Here is an 18717-nt window from a genome sequence, read left to right on the forward strand (position 1 = left end):
TTAAAAGCCTTCCTCTAGCACGGTGGTCTTGTAGTCCCTTACTGCCTAGCTTCAAATAAGGTCCTCACAGTTCTCTCTGTCCCCCATATATGATTGGACAATACCTGAATTACAGGTATCTCGAGCCTTTTTACAGAGACTCTATCATGCCCCTTCAGGTGTGTGTGGCGGACAGGTAACTTGCAGATCAGATGTCCTGCCGGTGTCTGCTGTAAGTCGTAGAATCCCTTACAACCTCAGTATTCCGGCTTCCGGTTATCTGTGCTTCAGAGGAAGGCAGCTCATTCTCAGATGGTCTCCCCTGATGTCACTCTCCTGTGCTTCGCTCTCCTTCACGCTCACTGAACGATATCCTTTCCTTCTGTATGTCTCTTTCTCCAGGGGTTGTAGTACCTTTGACTACAGGACCTCTTCTGACCTTCTGACACTCTATGTGGTCTGCCCTCCACTGTCTCTCCGACAGGAACTAACTCCTCTTTCCCTCCAAACCACAATATATATAGGGGAGTCACCGACAAATAGGATCAAAAGCTCCCCCTTGTTGCCTGGAGTGTGAACAAGTTGTGTGCATTGTGATTACCTGATAAAGAGATATCCTTAATTGCTTCCAAGTGTAACATCACTCTCCCCATGAGGAAAGTAATGTTACTATGAGGACCAGTAATAAAAATAGACTACCAGCGCACTACCAATATAAGTAGATATATACGGGGTGCACACAGAAGCGGTAAAAGACCATGGAAAAGAAAAAAGAAAAAAAGAACCACTTCATAGAGTAGCACACCACACAATACACATAAATAACAAGGTAAACTTTTATTGACACATCAAATAAAAACAATTAAAACGGTATTATACCGACATCCCCACGCACACCCGCCAGAGCAATATAATACAAGCAGGTAAAGGCGCCAATAATGACACTGCTAAATAGCAATAAATAACACTGCAGCCTCATCAGTGTCCCGTGAGGCACAACATGTGTATAACTAAGCCCTGATGACATAAAGGGTATAGTTAGCACCTCTACCAAATAAGCACAAATATTGCCAACTAAGGGACAGGGAGAAAACCCCATATAGATCAATGTGGCATATAGGAACAAAGAGGTGCCTAGACAACTGGGTCCAGATAATGTGGTGGTAGAAAGATAGAACAATATAAAGATAGTAAATGAGCATCCACAGCAATGCCCATGTGCCGAAATATAGCTACCACCTAAAACGAGAGTGTATCCAGGTCCCAGGTCCGGCCGAGCAGAACACAGAGAGGCGCTAGAAAAAAACCCACATAAGGGTACAAGGCGCAAAGGCAGGGCGAGCGTGGGGAGGAAGCCCAACGCGTATCGCCGTTGCAAGAACGGCTTCGTCAGGGGAAGGTGAATTACAGTGGTCAACACCGGTTTAAATACCTTTCAAGAGGACGAGCTGGGGGACGAGCGACGCCGAGAGCCGGAACCGGAAGTGACGCCGGAAGGGCGGAAAAGCATGTAATGGCAGACGTCTCTGCCAATACTACACAGTGCGCATGCGCTGGAGCTAACCAGCGCCGCGCACTATGTAGCCAGATAAGGAGCAAGACAAATGACAGCGCGAATGAATGGACACTGTGGGGGCACCCGACTAAACCAGTAATGGTAGTAAGAAACCCCAAAATGATGGGAGAGCGGGACAGTACCATGTAAAACACCACAGAGACACAACCAGACAAAACATATAACGGGACATACAGAAGGGTAAATACCCATACTGGGCAAATACCAATAAGTAACATTCCCCTATCCTGGAACACCTAAAGGAGGGAAAAAGTATGTTAATCAAAATAATAAAAAAAGGGGGAAAAAAGAAACAAGAGAAAAAGGAAAATAAAAAGAAAATCCGATATGATAGACAATGAAATAATAATGCAAGCAAATAAACAACATGGCTCTGAGAATTTATTCAATAATTTACACTGAACACAACGTCACTCCCATACTGAAAAAAGTATTTATATAAAGGAGCTGCCAGAAGTGGGTAAGGCCGATAATAAGAAGGGCCTAGGGCACAAGCCACCCGGAAAAAACTGGACGATGTAGTTAGACCATCAGGACCTGGATACAAGGGAAGAATGGACAAAAGCCTAGCAGGACATGTCAAAATCTGATATATATGGGGCAGAGGATAAGAATAAGGTGACACCACACCCAAATATAGGTGAGGGCAATAAGCCCCCACATATAAGCCAAACCGTGGTAAAGTAGATGCTGGTACCACAGCAAAAGACAACATAAACATACTCTGACCCAAAGAGACAGGACATGAACATATATATATATCTTATGACGATCAAAGACATAATGTCCAGAAAAAGCGTTTAGCTTGCTAGTAGAAATTCCATCTTCGTTCAAGTACGAACCAGCGCCGGAGGTTCCCAGGTACATCTTGGTCCAAATAATCATGAATAGGATACCAGCGTCAGGGCATATAATGCCATACCGATTCTCTTGATGACATCAGGCAGAAGTAAGGAAATCTTGTCCCACTTGGGGCCATCACCCAAGCAGTCCACAAATTGCTCGCTGCCATACGGAAAGACTTCATCCTTATAGACGGAGACCTGTAACACGGATCCCAGGAACAACCTGCACCCAGGGTACTCCAAACTTCAGGGAACACAGGTAGCGTCTCAAAAGCATATAGAAAATACAAAGGGCAGTCCCGATGGTCATCTGGGAGGGACATCTAGAATGAAAAGGCATCACGTTAGACTAACCCAGGAAACCGGTAAAAAGGAGGTCTTCATTAATCCCAGAGGGAGCAGTAGAATGTAACATAAAGATCCAACGGGCCTCTGCTTGTAAAAGCTTACTCTCCAATGATCCACCTCTGTCAGACCCACGAATGCGCTCAAGCCCCGCCACCTTAGTGCCCGAGTATTTGCCGGCATGATATTTCAAAAAGTGGGCTGCCACCGTAGTGAGCAATTTATCCTTACGGAAATCGGCCGCAGCCGTACCAATGGTGGAAAAATGTTTCTGTATACGCCGGCGCAACTCCTGGGACGTCTGTCCCACGTAAACCAGTGGGCAAGGGCATATAATGGCATAAACGACATTTGTGGTCTTGCAATTAATATAGCTCTTAAGCCTGTGTTCACTCTGATCAGTTGGATTACAAAAATTATCCCTCACTGGGTGCATAAATTGACAGACATTACAGTCGCCACAGGGGAAAGAGCCCTTCAATGAGATACCCCTATTCAGTTTCACCGTGGGCCTAACATAGTGGCTTCTTGTGAGAATGTCACGAAGATTTGGTGCTCTCCTCGCAGTAACCAATGGTCGTTCACTAACGATTTGTGATGTTGACAAATCCGTTGTAAGGATGCCCCAATGTCTCTGCAAGATGTGCCTTACCTGAGACCAATGCGTATTGAACCCAGTAATGAAGCGAACAGACTTGTCCAATATTTTCTCCCGTGGTTGTAGTAAGGCCACTTGCGACTGCCCCTTAGCTCTCTGGTACGCCTGAGAAATATACTTGTTGGGATAAGTCCTCTTCTTAAATCTCTTGGTCAGATCCTGTGCTTCCCTATAGAAGTCCTCGTCCCGCGTGCAATTCCTCCTGGTTCTAAGAAATTGCCCAACAGGGATGCCTTTCTTCGTATGGGACGGGTGGAAGCTGTGGAACTCCAATAAATTGTTAGTGGCCGTAGGCTTCCGATATAAACCAGTAGACAGGACACCATCTTGACATGCCACATTCAGGTCCAGAAAGTTAACTGAAGAGGGAGAACATGAGAAGGTAAGGAAGATATTGTACGAATTGTTGTTAAGTGAACCAATAAAAGTCTCAACCTCATCCTGGGTACCTGTCCAAATGAAGAACACGTCATCGATGTACCTACGCCAACATCGTACCTTCGATAAGAACCATACGGAGTTGTAGACCACAGTGGACTCCCACCACCCTAAGAATAAATTAGCCAGGGCCGGGGCACAGCGAGCCCCCATGGCGACACCAGAGACTTGAAGGAAAAAATTCCTGTCAAAAAGAAAAAAATTTTATGTCTCAAAATGAAATCAAGGAGGTCCACTATGAACGAATCATGTAGTCTGTCAGAGTTCTGCTGTTGATCAAGAAAAAAGAGCACTGCTTGCAGGCCGTGGTCATGATCAATGTTAGAGTACAAAGACTCAACATCGCAGGTCACCATGATCTCACCTTGGGCCAAAGAAATATCTTGCAAAGATGCTATGAAATGGGATGAATCCCTGGTGTACGAAGGAAGGTCCAACACAAGTGGCTGCAAGAAAAAATCTATATAAGTGCAGGCCTTCTCACATAAACTCCCTATGCTGGAAACAATGGGGCGTCCAGGTGGTCTATGCATATCCTTATGTACCTTGGGTAGCATGTAGAACGTTGATGTGGTAGGATGCTTAACCCAGATAAAATCTCGTTCCCCAGTGTTAATGATCCCTAATTCCAAGGCCCTGTCAATCAATGTTCTTAATTTGGTAGAATAGACACCCGTAGGGTCAGATGGAAGTTTTCGATAAAATCTGGGGTTCTCAAGTTGACTATATGCTTCCCTAGTATATAGCTCATGGGGCCAGAGGACAATGTTGCCCCCCTTGTCAGCTTCACGTATAATGAAGTCGCTGTTGTTTTTAAGGCGAGATAGTGCACGTTTTTCCTGTGCAGTCAAATTATCCACAAAGGGGACTTTTGAGGGCAACTTTTCAATATCCCTCCTTGCCATTTCGAAAAAAATCCTCACGGCTGGGACAATGGAAAAGGGTGGCGAAACACGAGATTTATTTCTATGGGGAAATTTAGACCTACCTGTGTCCACTTGTCCCTCATGTAACAGATCCATAAGGTCCTGGAAGACTCTTTGTTCCGTTTGATCCAACAATGGGGTAGCCTGAGATTTGTTATGGAGCACCTGCAAAACAATTTTTCGGCAGAACAAAAAAAGATCTTTAATTAAAATAAATTTGTCAACTTGCTGGACCGGCGAGAAAGTCAGGCCCTTAGAGAGGACTGATATCTCATCTGCAGAGAGAACATATTCAGACAAATTGATCACTTGCAGGGTGTTTCCTGGATCATACTCACTGACATTATCGGAATTTAAAGGAATCACTTCTGTTGATGTCTCCGTGGGTTGCGACGTGGTAGCCTGTAATTGTAATTCCTGGCGGTTCGTGTTACGCCGCTTCCTATGCCCTCGCCTGGTCCTGGGTCGATCTCGCTTTCTGCCGAAGACAAAAAATCGCTCGAGGTGTGCCCATCTGTGGGTGGTGAACGTCTTTCTGGATTGAGGTCCCTTGGTCTCCGATTATAACCCCGGCGTTTATTGCCGTGATGTGTCCAAGGGAAGGCCGTTTTTTCATCAAAGTCCGTCTTATCTCTTAAAAATTTAGAACGTTTTTTAGTCATAATCTCCTTATCATATTTATCCAACAGATCTTTAAGTCTGATTCTGAAGGGCTGGACCTGAGAAACCTCATCAAATTTACTCAGCTTAGCCTCCAAGTTGATAATCTCAGCCTTAACGGTAGTCAGAAGCTCTCTATCATGCGTGATCAATAAATTAATCAAAATATTGGAGCACCGTACCAAGCCTTGTTCCCATATTATCCGAAAATTCGGGGAGGGCTCCCAAGCCGGAAAAATGGATACCCTAAGCCCCCTAGGAATAATGTTAAGCTTTAAGTACTCTTCCAAACACCGGATATTCCAAAGCAATCTGATACCATGTTTCTGTGAGGCTATTAGCTCAGTAGTAAGACTTGAAAAATCTGCATCCCCTGATACCTGATTAGTCTCAAGAAAGGCATTAGATGAAGCAGCCCTCCATGCTGCTTCCCGCGCCTCCCAGTCCATAAGAGCCGGCGAAGCTCAAAGAAAACCCTCAACACAAAAATAGAAAAAATAAATAAAGTTCAAAATACTCTGGTAAGTTGTGTGCTGCTGGCCAGAACGGCAACCAAAAGGAAACCTGCAAGACCAATAATATAAATAGACTACCAGCGCACTACCAATATAAGTAGATATATACGGGGTGCACACAGAAGCGGTAAAAGACCATGGAAAAGAAAAAAGAAAAAAAGAACCACTTCATAGAGTAGCACACCACACAATACACATAAATAACAAGGTAAACTTTTATTGACACATCAAATAAAAACAATTAAAACGGTATTATGCATGCGCACTGTGTAGTATTGGCAGAGACGTCTGCCATTACATGCTTTTCCGCCCTTCCGGCGTCACTTCCGGTTCCGGCTCTCGGCGTCGCTCGTCCCCCAGCTCGTCCTCTTGAAAGGTATTTAAACCGGTGTTGACCACTGTAATTCACCTTCCCCTGACGAAGCCGTTCTTGCAACGGCGATACGCGTTGGGCTTCCTCCCCACGCTCGCCCTGCCTTTGCGCCTTGTACCCTTATGTGGGTTTTTTTCTAGCGCCTCTCTGTGTTCTGCTCGGCCGGACCTGGGACCTGGATACACTCTCGTTTTAGGTGGTAGCTATATTTCGGCACATGGGCATTGCTGTGGATGCTCATTTACTATCTTTATATTGTTCTATCTTTCTACCACCACATTATCTGGACCCAGTTGTCTAGGCACCTCTTTGTTCCTATATGCCACATTGATCTATATGGGGTTTTCTCCCTGTCCCTTAGTTGGCAATATTTGTGCTTATTTGGTAGAGGTGCTAACTATACCCTTTATGTCATCAGGGCTTAGTTATACACATGTTGTGCCTCACGGGACACTGATGAGGCTGCAGTGTTATTTATTGCTATTTAGCAGTGTCATTATTGGCGCCTTTACCTGCTTGTATTATATTGCTCTGGCGGGTGTACGTGGGGATGTCGGTATAATACCGTTTTAATTGTTTTTATTTGATGTGTCAATAAAAGTTTACCTTGTTATTTATGTGTATTGTGTGGTGTGCTACTCTATGAAGTGGTTCTTTTTTTCTTTTTTCTTTTCCACTGTGAGGACCAGGACCCTCGGGCACCACATAAACATTTCTGTAGGGGCGCAGTCAGACAGCTTTATAAATCGAGATACAGAGCAACCTGAACGTAGCAATACCTATATATCAGAATTAGTAGTAAAAAATATTAATATATTAATAGAAATAAATAATATATTACATATAGTGGCTAAATGGACGAATGGCAGACCATTAGAGAGATTAGAGGGAAACCAAAGAAAAACCAACCCAAACTTATGGTCTAAAAAAGGAGGTACAAATGCAATTATTATTAAAATAAAATACTTTTATTAGGCAACAGTGGTAAATGATACCACTAAAGTAAAATAAATGTACCCGTACTTGGAACACATAACCACAGTCATTATAAAATATTTCATACAGAAGAATAAAATTGTAGTGGACCAAAAGTAATAAACGCAAATCAGAACCATATGTGCATCAAAAAAAATATATGCGGTATATATAAAAAAGGGGGGATACACATATGAACGTTAACTATATATATACAGGTCCTTCTCAAAAAATTAGCATATAGTGTTAAATTTCATTATTTACCATAATGTAATGATTACAATTAAACTTTCATATATTATAGATTCATTATCCACCAACTGAAATTTGTCAGGTCTTTTATTGTTTTAATACTGATGATTTTGGCATACAACTCCTGATAACCCAAAAAACCTGTCTCAATAAATTAGCATATCAAGAAAAGGTTCTCTAAACGACCTATTACCCTAATCTTCTGAATCAACTAATTAACTCTAAACACATGCAAAAGATACCTGAGGCTTTTATAAACTCCCTGCCTGGTTCATTACTCAAAACCCCCATCATGGGTAAGACTAGCGACCTGACAGATGTCAAGAAGGCCATCATTGACACCCTCAAGCAAGAGGGTAAGACCCAGAAAGAAATTTCTCAACAAATAGGCTGTTCCCAGAGTGCTGTATCAAGGCACCTCAATGGTAAGTCTGTTGGAAGGAAACAATGTGGCAGAAAACGCTGTACAACGAGAAGAGGAGACCGGACCCTGAGGAAGATTGTGGAGAAGGACCGATTCCAGACCTTGGGGAACCTGAGGAAGCAGTGGACTGAGTCTGGTGTGGAAACATCCAGAGCCACCGTGCACAGGCGTGTGCAGGAAATGGGCTACAGGTGCCGCATTCCCCAGGTAAAGCCACTTTTGAGCTACAGAGAAGCAGCACTGGACTGTTGCTAAGTGGTCCCAAGTACTTTTTTCTGATGAAAGCAAATTTTGCATGTCATTCGGAAATCAAGGTGCCAGAGTCTGGAGGAAGACTGGGGAGAAGGAAATGCCAAAATGCCTGAAGTCCAGTGTCAAGTACCCACAGTCAGTGATGGTGTGGGGTGCCATGTCAGCTGCTGGTGTTGGTCCACTGTGTTTCATCAAGGGCAGGGTCAATGCAGCTAGCTATCAGGAGATTTTGGAGCACTTCATGCTTCCATCGGCTGAAATGCTTTATGGAGATGAAGATTTCATTTTTCAGCACGACCTGGCACCTGCTCACAGTGCCAAAACCACTGGTAAATGGTTTACTGACCATGGTATTACTGTGCTCAATTGGCCTGCCAACTCTCCTGACCTGAACCCCATAGAGAATCTGTGGGATATTGTGAAGAGAAAGTTGAGAGACGCAAGACCCAACACTCTGGATGAGCTTAAGGCCGCTATTGAAGCATCCTGGGCCTCCATAACATCTCAGCAGTGTCACAGGCTGATTGCCTCCATGCCACGCCGCATTGAAGCAGTCATTTCTGCCAAAGGATTCCCGACCAAGTATTGAGTGCATAACTGAACATTATTATTTGTTGGTTTTTTTGTTTGTTATTAAAAAACACTTTTATTTGATTGGATGGGTGAAATATGCTAATTTATTGAGACAGGTTTTTTGGGTTATCAGGAGTTGTATGCCAAAATCATCAGTATTAAAACAAGACCTGACAAATTTCAGTTGGTGGATAATGAATCTATAATATATGAAAGTTTAATTGTAATCATTACATTATGGTAAATAATGAAATTTAACACTATATGCTAATTTTTTGAGAAGGACCTGTATATAAAACCCATAATGCACAAAGACACTCAATAATATACATAAAAAGAAAAGTGCACAATAGATAATAAATTTCATACAAAAAATGTCTATTGCCAGTGAGTGAGAAACATCTCAAACCAAGTGGTTAAAAATATTAAAATCTATGGTGCAATAAGCAAAGGGGCACACAAGAATAAGTGAAACAATTTTTTTGTGTAAAAAGTGCATGAGTGCAATGAAGCCAATGAGCAATGATGTGGATGTATACCTTTAAGGCCCGCCAGTCCAAGTACAGCATACACCCCGACTTGCGTCTTGGATCAAAATCCTTCGTCAGGGGGTGGCATACAACTTGAACCCCGGACACAAGCGGTGCATGCGCACAGCTCCGACCAAGTCTTGTGGGTATGTCTCTGGCAATAATGAGCGCCAATAAAACAAGGCCGGAATGGAAACAGCGCATGCGACGCATGTGTCTGGGGCTCTCCGCATCCCGCGTCTATGTGTCCTTGGCCACACTGGGTTTCCGTGTTGCCGGTCATGTGGCGGTGTAAATGTGGATGTCTGGATCCTCCTGGCGGTGCATGCGCCATACCCACTTTGGCCTTGTCCTATCGGCGCCTGTCATTGCCACATATATACCCTCTGGTTCAGGTTGTAGGCCATCCCCTGACGAAGGATGTTTTAATATATATATATATTTTTTTTTTTGATACACATATGGTTCTGATTTGAGTTTATTACTTTCGGTCCGCTGCAATTTTATTCATCTGTATGAAATATTTTATAATTCCTGTGGTTATGTATTCCAAGTACGGGCACATTTTTACTTTAGTGCTACCGTTTACCACTATTGTTTAATAAAGGTATTTTATTTTAATAATAATAATTGCATTTGTACCTCTTTTTTAGATCATAAGTTTGGGTTGGTTTTTCTTTTGGTTAGCTATATAAATCGGCCTGAGATCATACCTCACGGACTGGCCGGTGGCTCTTCCGACCCAAACAGGACAGCTTCACATATTTCTATGCAGCTGTCATGCTCAGGTTTGGAGAGCCGCCAGCCAGTCCAAGCATTGTGGTCTGATCTCCATCCAATTTATACGACCGTCTGACGGCGCCCTAAAATTACTTTGTGTGACAATAACTTTAGGGAGAAGAAATCATGTGGAATTGATGTAAAATTGCTCTTAGTTCTAATATTAGGTAGGGGACACACCACAAAATGTCTGCCAGAAGATCATTAGGTGGAGATTTGTCATATGTTGTAAGTCTACAACTGCTAAAAATTATATTTTACCTTTATCAAATAAATACAAGGACTAGAGACTAAATGTACTGCCAGCAGAAATCAGGGGTTCCCCAATAGGTGACACTAGAGTTCAAGTCCTATTACTCTCTGAAGAGGCAATTTGCATATTTAATTTTACACAGGCGCATTGCATGACCTATAAGTCTCCTTACGCTGGCATGTCAGGCATGTCACTTTCCACAAGGAGAGACGTTACCCCATAGACCCCAGTTAGAGGACTCATATACAGCCAAATCAGATCTCATGCTTTTGCGCTTAGGAGGGGCAATACCCCAAAACACGTGTCTGCAAATAGAGATTCTGGTTTGCCATTTATCCTTATTTCATATGGCAAAGCTTGTTAAAGGGTTGATATTGACTTTTTCCAATAGATGGCAGTAGACTTCAAATCCTCATCCTCTCTGAAGAGGCAATTTGCATAACTAAAAGTTTAGTGACAGTCATGTTGGGAAGACATCTGATCATGTGTTTCCAGCTTTATATATTAACTTTATGCTGAAATCAATAGGACCTTTTTTTAATTTACTTTGTACAGCATTAAGTGCACAAATGGAACCCGTCATATTGAACATGTAGAATGAATATAGAAGACGAGAAAATGACAGATTGATAAATGCACTTTGTGCAGAATTATTAGGCAATTTATATTTTTGATGATTCATTTTTTTTTTTACAACAGCAGTGCTGTCAGTCAAACCAAAAAGTTAATAAACCTGAAACCTGAATATTTAGGAAAATTGAGGTCTTGTCTTTCTTAGACCGGGGTCACATTTGCGAGTGCAATGTGAGAAACTCGCATGAGTCTCTCACATCAATACCCGGCAGTGCCACCGGCTCTTGGGAATGATCAGCTGCATAGAAATACATGAAGCCACACGCTCCGGTCCCGAGTGCCGGCGGTAGTGCCGAATATTGAGGTGAGAGACTCGTGCAAGTTTCTCACAACCTTAGGAGAATATCTCTGAATTATTGGGCAACTAAATAAAAACGTACATTTTCACATCTCAATTGTTTATTTGCATTGTTAAAATTAAAATAATAATAAAACAATTCAAAATGTACAACAATATATTTCTGACATTTAAAAAAAAATTATCAGTGACCAACATATTCACCCTACTTTTTAATAGCAGTCATAAGCCCTCCATCCATGAAGTTTGTGAGTTTGTTAATCTGTTGATGGTCTTGGCCCAAAAGTTTTCGATAGGGTTTACATCAGGTGAGGAAAGGATCACTTCATTATTTTTGCATCTTTAAGGCTTTTGCTGGCAACCAAGCATTGGAGACTTCAATGCATGCGATGGAAAACTGTACTGCACAAAAATCAGGGTTCTCTTGAAAGATGCAGACATTTTCCTGTAGCAATGCTTGAAGAAAGTGCCTTCTAAGAACTGGCAGTAGGTTTAGGAGTTGATTTTGAGTCGATCTTCAACCCGAAAAGGCACAACTAGCTCATCTTTAATAAAACTGCACTCTGCAGTACACCACATCGCTGGAGTCGAAGTTGAGGTCTGTGCTCATTACTAGTGTTGAGTAGTGTTGAGCGATACCGTCCGATACTTGAAAGTATCGGTATCGGATAGTATCGGCCGATACCCGAAAAATATCGGATATCGCCGATACCGATATCCGATACCAATACAAGTCAATGGGACATCAAGTATCGGAATGTATCCTCATGGATCCCAGGGTCTGAAGGAGAGGAAACTCTCCTTCAGGCCCTGGGATCCATATTAAAGTGTAAAATAAAGAATTAAAATAAAAAATATTGTTATATTCACCTCTCCGGCGGCCCCTGGACATCAGCGGGAGGATCCGGCGTCCGGCACGGCTTCTTTCTTCAAAATGCGCGCCTTCAGGACCTGTGGAATGACGTCCCGGCTTCTGATTGGTCGCGTGCCGCCCATGTGACCGCCACGCGACCAATCAGAAGCCGCGACGTCATTCCTCAGGTCCTAGAAGGCGCTCATTCTAGGACTTTAGCTGAGGAATGACGTCGCGGCTTCTGATTGGTCGCGTGGCGGTCACATGGGCGGCACGCGACCAATCAGAAGCCGGGACGTCATTCCACAGGTCCTGAAGGCGCGCATTTTGAAGAAAGAAGCCGTGCCGGACGCCGGATCCTCCCGCTGATGTCCAGGGGCCGCCGGAGAGGTGAATATAACAATATTTTTTATTTTAATTCTTTATTTTACACTTCCGATACCGATACCCGATATCACAAAAATATCGGATCTCGGTATCGGAATTCCGATACCGCAAGTATCGGCCGATACCCGATACTTGCGGTATCGGAATGCTCAACACTAGTGTTGAGCGATACCGTCCGATACTTGAAAGTATCGGTATCAGATAGTATCAGCCGATACCCGAAAAGTATCGGATATCGCCGATACCGATATCCGATACCAATACAAGTCAATGGGACACCAAGTATCAGAAGGTATCCTGATGGTTTCCAGGGTCTGAAGGAGAGGAAACTCACCTTCAGGCCCTGGGATCCATATTAATGTGTAAAATAAAGAATTAAAATAAAAAATATTGATATATTCACCTCTCCGGCGGCCCCTGGACATCACCGCGGGTAACCGGCAGGCTTCTATGTTTAAAATGAGCGCGTTTAGGACCTGAGAATGACGTCGCGGCTTCTGATTGGTCGCGTGCCGCTCATGTGACCGCCACGTGACCAATCAGAAGCCGCTGTTAGGGCTAGCGGAACGCACCGAGTAGAAATAGATATTTATTATTAACCCCTTCAAGTCGCGGCCCTTTTTCATTTTTGCGTGTTCGTTTTTCGCTTCCCTCCTTCCCAGAGCCATAACTTTTTTATTTTTCCGTCAATATGGTCATGTGAGGGCTTATTTTTTGCGGGACAAGTTGTACTTTTGAAAGACACCATTGGTTTTACCATGTCTTTTACTAGAAAACGGGAAAAAAATTCCAAGTGCGGTGAAATTGCAAAAAAAGTGCAATCCCACACTTGTTTTTTGTTTGGCTTTTTTGCTAGGTTCACTAAATGCTGAAACTAACCTGCCATTATGATTCTCTAGGTCATTACGAGTTCATAGACACCTAACATGACTAGGTTATTTTTTATCTAAGTGGTGAAAAAAAATTCCAAACTTTGCTAAAAAAAAAAAAAAAAGTGCCATTTTCCGATACCCGTAGCGTCTCCATTTTTCGTGATCTGGGGTCGGGTGAGGGCTTATTTTTTGCGTGCCGAGCTGATGTTTTTAATGATACCATTTTTGCGCAGATATGTTCTTTTGATCGCCCGTTATTGCATTTTAATGCAATGTCGCGGCGACCAAAAAAACGTAATTCTGGTGTTTCGGATTTTTTTCTCGCTACGCCATTTAGCGATCAGGTTAATGCTTTTTTTTAATTGATAGATCGGGCGATTCTGAACACGGCGATACCAAATATGTGTATGTTTGATTTTTTTTTATTGTTTTATTTAGGATGGGGCGAAAGGGGGGTGATTCAAACTTTTATATTTTTTATATTTTTATCATATTTTTAAAAACATTTTTTTTTTACTTGTGCCATGCTTCAATAGCCTCCATGGGAGGCTAGAAGCTGGCATAGCCTGATCGGCTCTGCTACATAGCAGCGATCATCAGATCGCTGCTATGTAGCAGAAATGCAGGTGTGCTGTGAGCGCCGACCACAGGGGGGCGCTCACAGCAGACCTGCATCAGTAACCATAGAGGTCTCAAGGACCTCTATGGTTACCTTCCTGATGCATCGCCGACCCCCGATCATGTGACGGGGGTCGGCGATGACGTCATATCCGGCCGCCCGGCCGGATGCGGTAGTTAAATGCCGCTGTCTGTGTTTGACAGCGGCATTTAACAGGTTAATAGCGGCGGGTGAATAGCGATTTCACCCGCCGCTATTGCGCGCACATGTCAGCTGTACAAAACAGCTGACATGTCGCGACTTTGATGTGGGCTCACCGCCGGAGCCCACATCAAAGGGGGATTCACGGCATGCGCAGTAGATGTACGGCGCATGTCGTGAAGGGGTTAATGGTGCGTTCACAGCCCGGGGTCCACCGTGCAGGAAGAACCTGCTGCTAGTGAATGGTGGCACAATATGGCGGAGTAGACTAGCTCTGTTACCTCACAGAGCAGCCGCGAGAGGAAAGCACTGCGCCCTGTTAGCCTCACAGGAGCACAAGCTTACTGCCAAGCTGATAGCAGTCTGTGGTTAAGCAACACTCAATCTCCTCACCGGAGAAGCCGGTATTCTAGGGGCTTATTTCAGCCGGGTCCCTGAACACACTCATACAATCTCCTCACCGGAGGTGCCGGTATTCTAGGGGCTTATTTCAGCCGGGTCCCTGAACACACTTATGCTAACCACACTGGCGCAAAGCACATATGACTTGATACTAGCGCATGGCCGTGCGGTCATGCGCAGTTTATATAGTTGCAGGACAGGAAGCGGCCACAGAAACTTTGCCCTTCCAAGACCTGCCAAGAGGACCAATAGAATGCGCTGCAGAGTCTGAGCACATGACCCTCGATCTCCAACGGGAGATCTTGCCCTGGGCATGCTCAGTGTGCGCAGACAAGGACTTAGTCCCAGAGAAGTCCACTCGCTGCTGACCAGTATTGGCTTTAAAGGCAGAAGCTGGAGAAGCAGCAGTAACTCTTCTCACAGAGTCAGACTGACCGAGACGCTGGGATCGACGTCCCTGCTGAGCAGGCTCCACTGCGGCTGAAGGAGAATGGGAGACCGCAGCGGAGACGGATCGAGATTCCCCCTGTGCAGCAGAGGAAACTCGACTCCTAACAGCCGCGACGTCATTCGCAGGTCCTAAATTCCTAGAATGAGGAGTTTAGTGCCTGAGAATGACGTCGCGGCTTGTGATTGGTCGCGTGGCGGTCACATGAGCGGCACGCGACCAATCAGAAGCCACGACGTCATTCTCAGGTCCTAAACGCGCTCATTTTAAACATAGAAGCCTGCGGTGATGTGATTACCCGCGGTGATGTCCAGGGGCCGCCGGAGAGGTGAATATATCAATATTTTTTATTTTAATTCTTTATTTTACACATCACTATGGATCCGATACCGATTCCCGATACCACAAAAGTATCGGAACTCGGTATCGGAATTCCGATACCGCAAGTATCAGCCGATACCCGATACTTGCGGTATCGGAATGCTCAACACTACTCATTACTGATCCAGCCATGGAACTATCTACCTAGTCCATCAAGGGTCACTCCCATCTCATCAGTCAATGAAACCTTTGAAAAATCTGTCTTCAGAAACTTCTTTACCCAGTCTTGATGTTTTACCTTGTATGTCTTGTTCAGTGGTCGTCAGGTTTCAGCCTTCCTTATCTTGACCATGTCTCTAAGCACTGAACACCTTGTATTCCAGGGAGGTTGCAATATGACGGCACTGGAGGATAATGGTTTCCAGGTCACTTCAAATGTTATTATTCTTAAATCTTTGGCAGTTAATGTGTGTCTTTTTTCTCATACATTTTTTACTATTTGAAATAAAACTTCTGATGGTTTTGTGCTCACTCCCCAATATCTTAGCAATTTCAAGAGTGCTGCATCCTTCTGTAAGTCTATGTTCACACTTTGCTTTTTTACTGCGTTTTTTTAATGCAACTTTAAGCTGAATTTTACACTACCAGAAAAATCTTTGAGAATACAGAATTCTCATGCACACCCTTTGTTTATTTCATGACTGAATTGGAAAACTGCTGTTTTTTGAAAACTGCAGTATGTCACTTCTTTCAGAATTTTTTCAGCGCTTTTGCAGCACTTTTTCACCCATAGAAATCAATAAGTGCAAAAAGGCAGCCACCTATATGAAGCAGCAATCCTAAAAGTCAATATCGTCTCTCTAACGAGCCTTGTCACATGACTTAGGATAAAAGCCAAAATCTCAATTTACAGACATTGTGTTTTGGTGTACTGCCCCTTGTCAGGGCAAACTGTGAGATCTGGTTTAGGTAGGTGAGAGGCATCTGACCGGGATCCAAAGGGTAACACTTCTCCTTGTGGAGAGTGACATATCAAGCCTGACATGCCAAGGTGAGGAGACTTTTAAGCCGAAATGCTCCTCTGAGAAATATGAAAATTCTCTTTTCAGAGAGGAAGAGGAATAGAACTCTAGTCCCACCTATAGGAATGCTCTTTGGAGAGTTGATATTGACTTTTAGGGTAGCTGCTCCCTGTAGGTGGCACTAGAGTTCTAATCCTCCTCCTTTTTCTGAAGAGACAATTTGCATGTTTCCCAGATGAGCATTGGGGCTTATAAGTCTTCTCACCTTGGCATGTCAGGCTTGATATAGGAGAAACATTACTCCTTGGATCCCTATTCAATTCATGTAAATTATTCCCACTCCTGCCTTAGCAGTCAAGAGGGCAGTCTTAAGGGGTCAGTGTTAATTAATGATTAATTGCTGTCCCTGTGTGCACCTATACAGGGGATCCTGCCAGTCAACTATTTGGACCACTCACTTGATTGGTGAGCCAGGTAGGGGCAGGGATTTACATGAGCATAATATAATGCTAATACTACAATACTGCAAGTCTGTAACTTACTTTTCATTGAAGGTGTTATTGTACAAGTGAAAATACTGTACAAACAGTTTTAAACTTCATGCTTCCTTGCTAAATATTTCTATTAAGTTATGATTGATTATTATATTCCTAGCCAATATGATACAGAAAAAAATGGCAAATATAACCTATAGCAGCAAAAGTAATATGATAACACATATACAGTATATTGTATTATTATTTAATTGACACAATGAATCTTTTGTTTTTATCATTTCAGCAACAGACCTAAGTCCATTCTCAGACCCTCGACAGTTTGATCGCTCTTTCTCCACTTTACCATCTCTTACGGAGTCCAGATTTTCAGATACTAGAGTGCATTACCCTGGTGCCATGTCCTCTGCTTTTTCTTATACTGCCTCTCCCGCATCAACTGGAATTGGAGGAATTAGTGTAACCGGTATGCCTACTACCACACGTTTCCATCCCACTTACCTTCCACCTCCATATCCTGGATCATCTCAAAATCAAAGTGGACCATTTCAGACCAATGCATCTCCATATCATTTATACTATGGCACATCTTCTGGATCTTATCAGTTCTCTATGGTTGCAGGTGAACGTTCTCCTTCAAGAATGCTTTCTTCTTGCACTAGTGTGACAGCAGGGAACAACTTGATGAACCACAACTTGACCAACCAGAATGACGGAGTGGATGCAAATGGAAGTCATAGCAATTCTCCAACCAGTCTAACAAGTAGTGGAAGAATGGATGAGTCAGTCTGGAGGCCTTACTAAGCATGACTTCTAAATAAATAGACAATACCAAAACAGACTGTCCAATAAGGAAAGAAAAAGGAAAACAAACAGCCATAAAGTCCCATAAAAAGTAGATTTTTATTAAATATCATTAAAACCACCAGACAGGATACAGAAATACAGCACAGGGGAATAAACATGCGTTCCAAGCGGCCATAAATAACGGGCCAGGACACCAACCCACAATCTGACTAGATGCAATGCTAGGATGTATTATAACAAGTACCCATAACTACTGAAAAGGATATAATGGACCAGTGCCACCGTATGGGAAACATTAGATATCATATCAGCATAGTTTACATACCCAGCATATACAGGATAGACAGGATGGATTGGCAACCGGACCCGACCCCGACGCGCGTTTCGGATGCGGGCTGCTCCTTTATCAGGGGGTTTAGACTGTCCAATAAGTAGACATAGACAAAGTTACAGTTAAAATTATGTGATGGTACTTATTGTAGTATAATACACACACGTATCACAAAATGAGAGTAGCTACCGTACTCAATATAACTGCTAATGCAGACTTTGTTTCAGCTGTAGAATATACAAATCATATTACTCTTTCAGCATTATCATCTCAATATGAAAAGCACATCATATATGAGGAAGAAGTATTTAAGGAGAGTTGTCAAACAGGGCTCAAAAGAAATAGAGAAATGCCAATGATGGCTTACTTTTGAAAAAGGACATAGGAATATACAGTATATTAAACTTTAGTTTGAAGCAAAACTATAGCAGCTTAAATATTACATAAGAAGACCAGAAGGAAGTCAATTGTGGTAATGTAAGGGTTTGTAGGTAGGCAGACAAAAATGCAGGTGAAGTGTTCAAAGATTTTTTTTAATGTATTTTAAATGTGCTAATTTAAAACATTTCTATTTTCTTACTTAGATTTTTTTAGTATTTAAGATCCCCAATATTTCCTTAGCTACCTTGGTCAGCCTATCTAAACTATTTGTAAAAAATAGAAAACATTTATCAT

At 43.0% G+C, this 18717-nt stretch overlaps 1 protein-coding gene across 1 annotated transcript in view; it reads left to right on the top strand.

The window, feature by feature from the left end:
• The window catches only part of RUNX3 (RUNX family transcription factor 3), a 92774-nt gene extending 74920 nt beyond the window's left edge, over positions 1-17854 (top strand). Inside the window, exon 5 of the mRNA XM_069757129.1 lies at positions 17191-17854. Within this exon, the coding sequence (XP_069613230.1) occupies positions 17191-17708 (518 nt within the window). The 3' untranslated portion in view covers positions 17709-17854. The remainder of the gene's footprint in view (positions 1-17190) is intronic.
• The last annotated feature ends 863 nt before the right edge of the window (positions 17855-18717 follow it).

Source organism: Ranitomeya imitator, chromosome 3 (genome assembly GCF_032444005.1).
Source record: "Ranitomeya imitator isolate aRanImi1 chromosome 3, aRanImi1.pri, whole genome shotgun sequence".
Classification (NCBI taxonomy): Eukaryota; Metazoa; Chordata; class Amphibia; order Anura; family Dendrobatidae; genus Ranitomeya; species Ranitomeya imitator.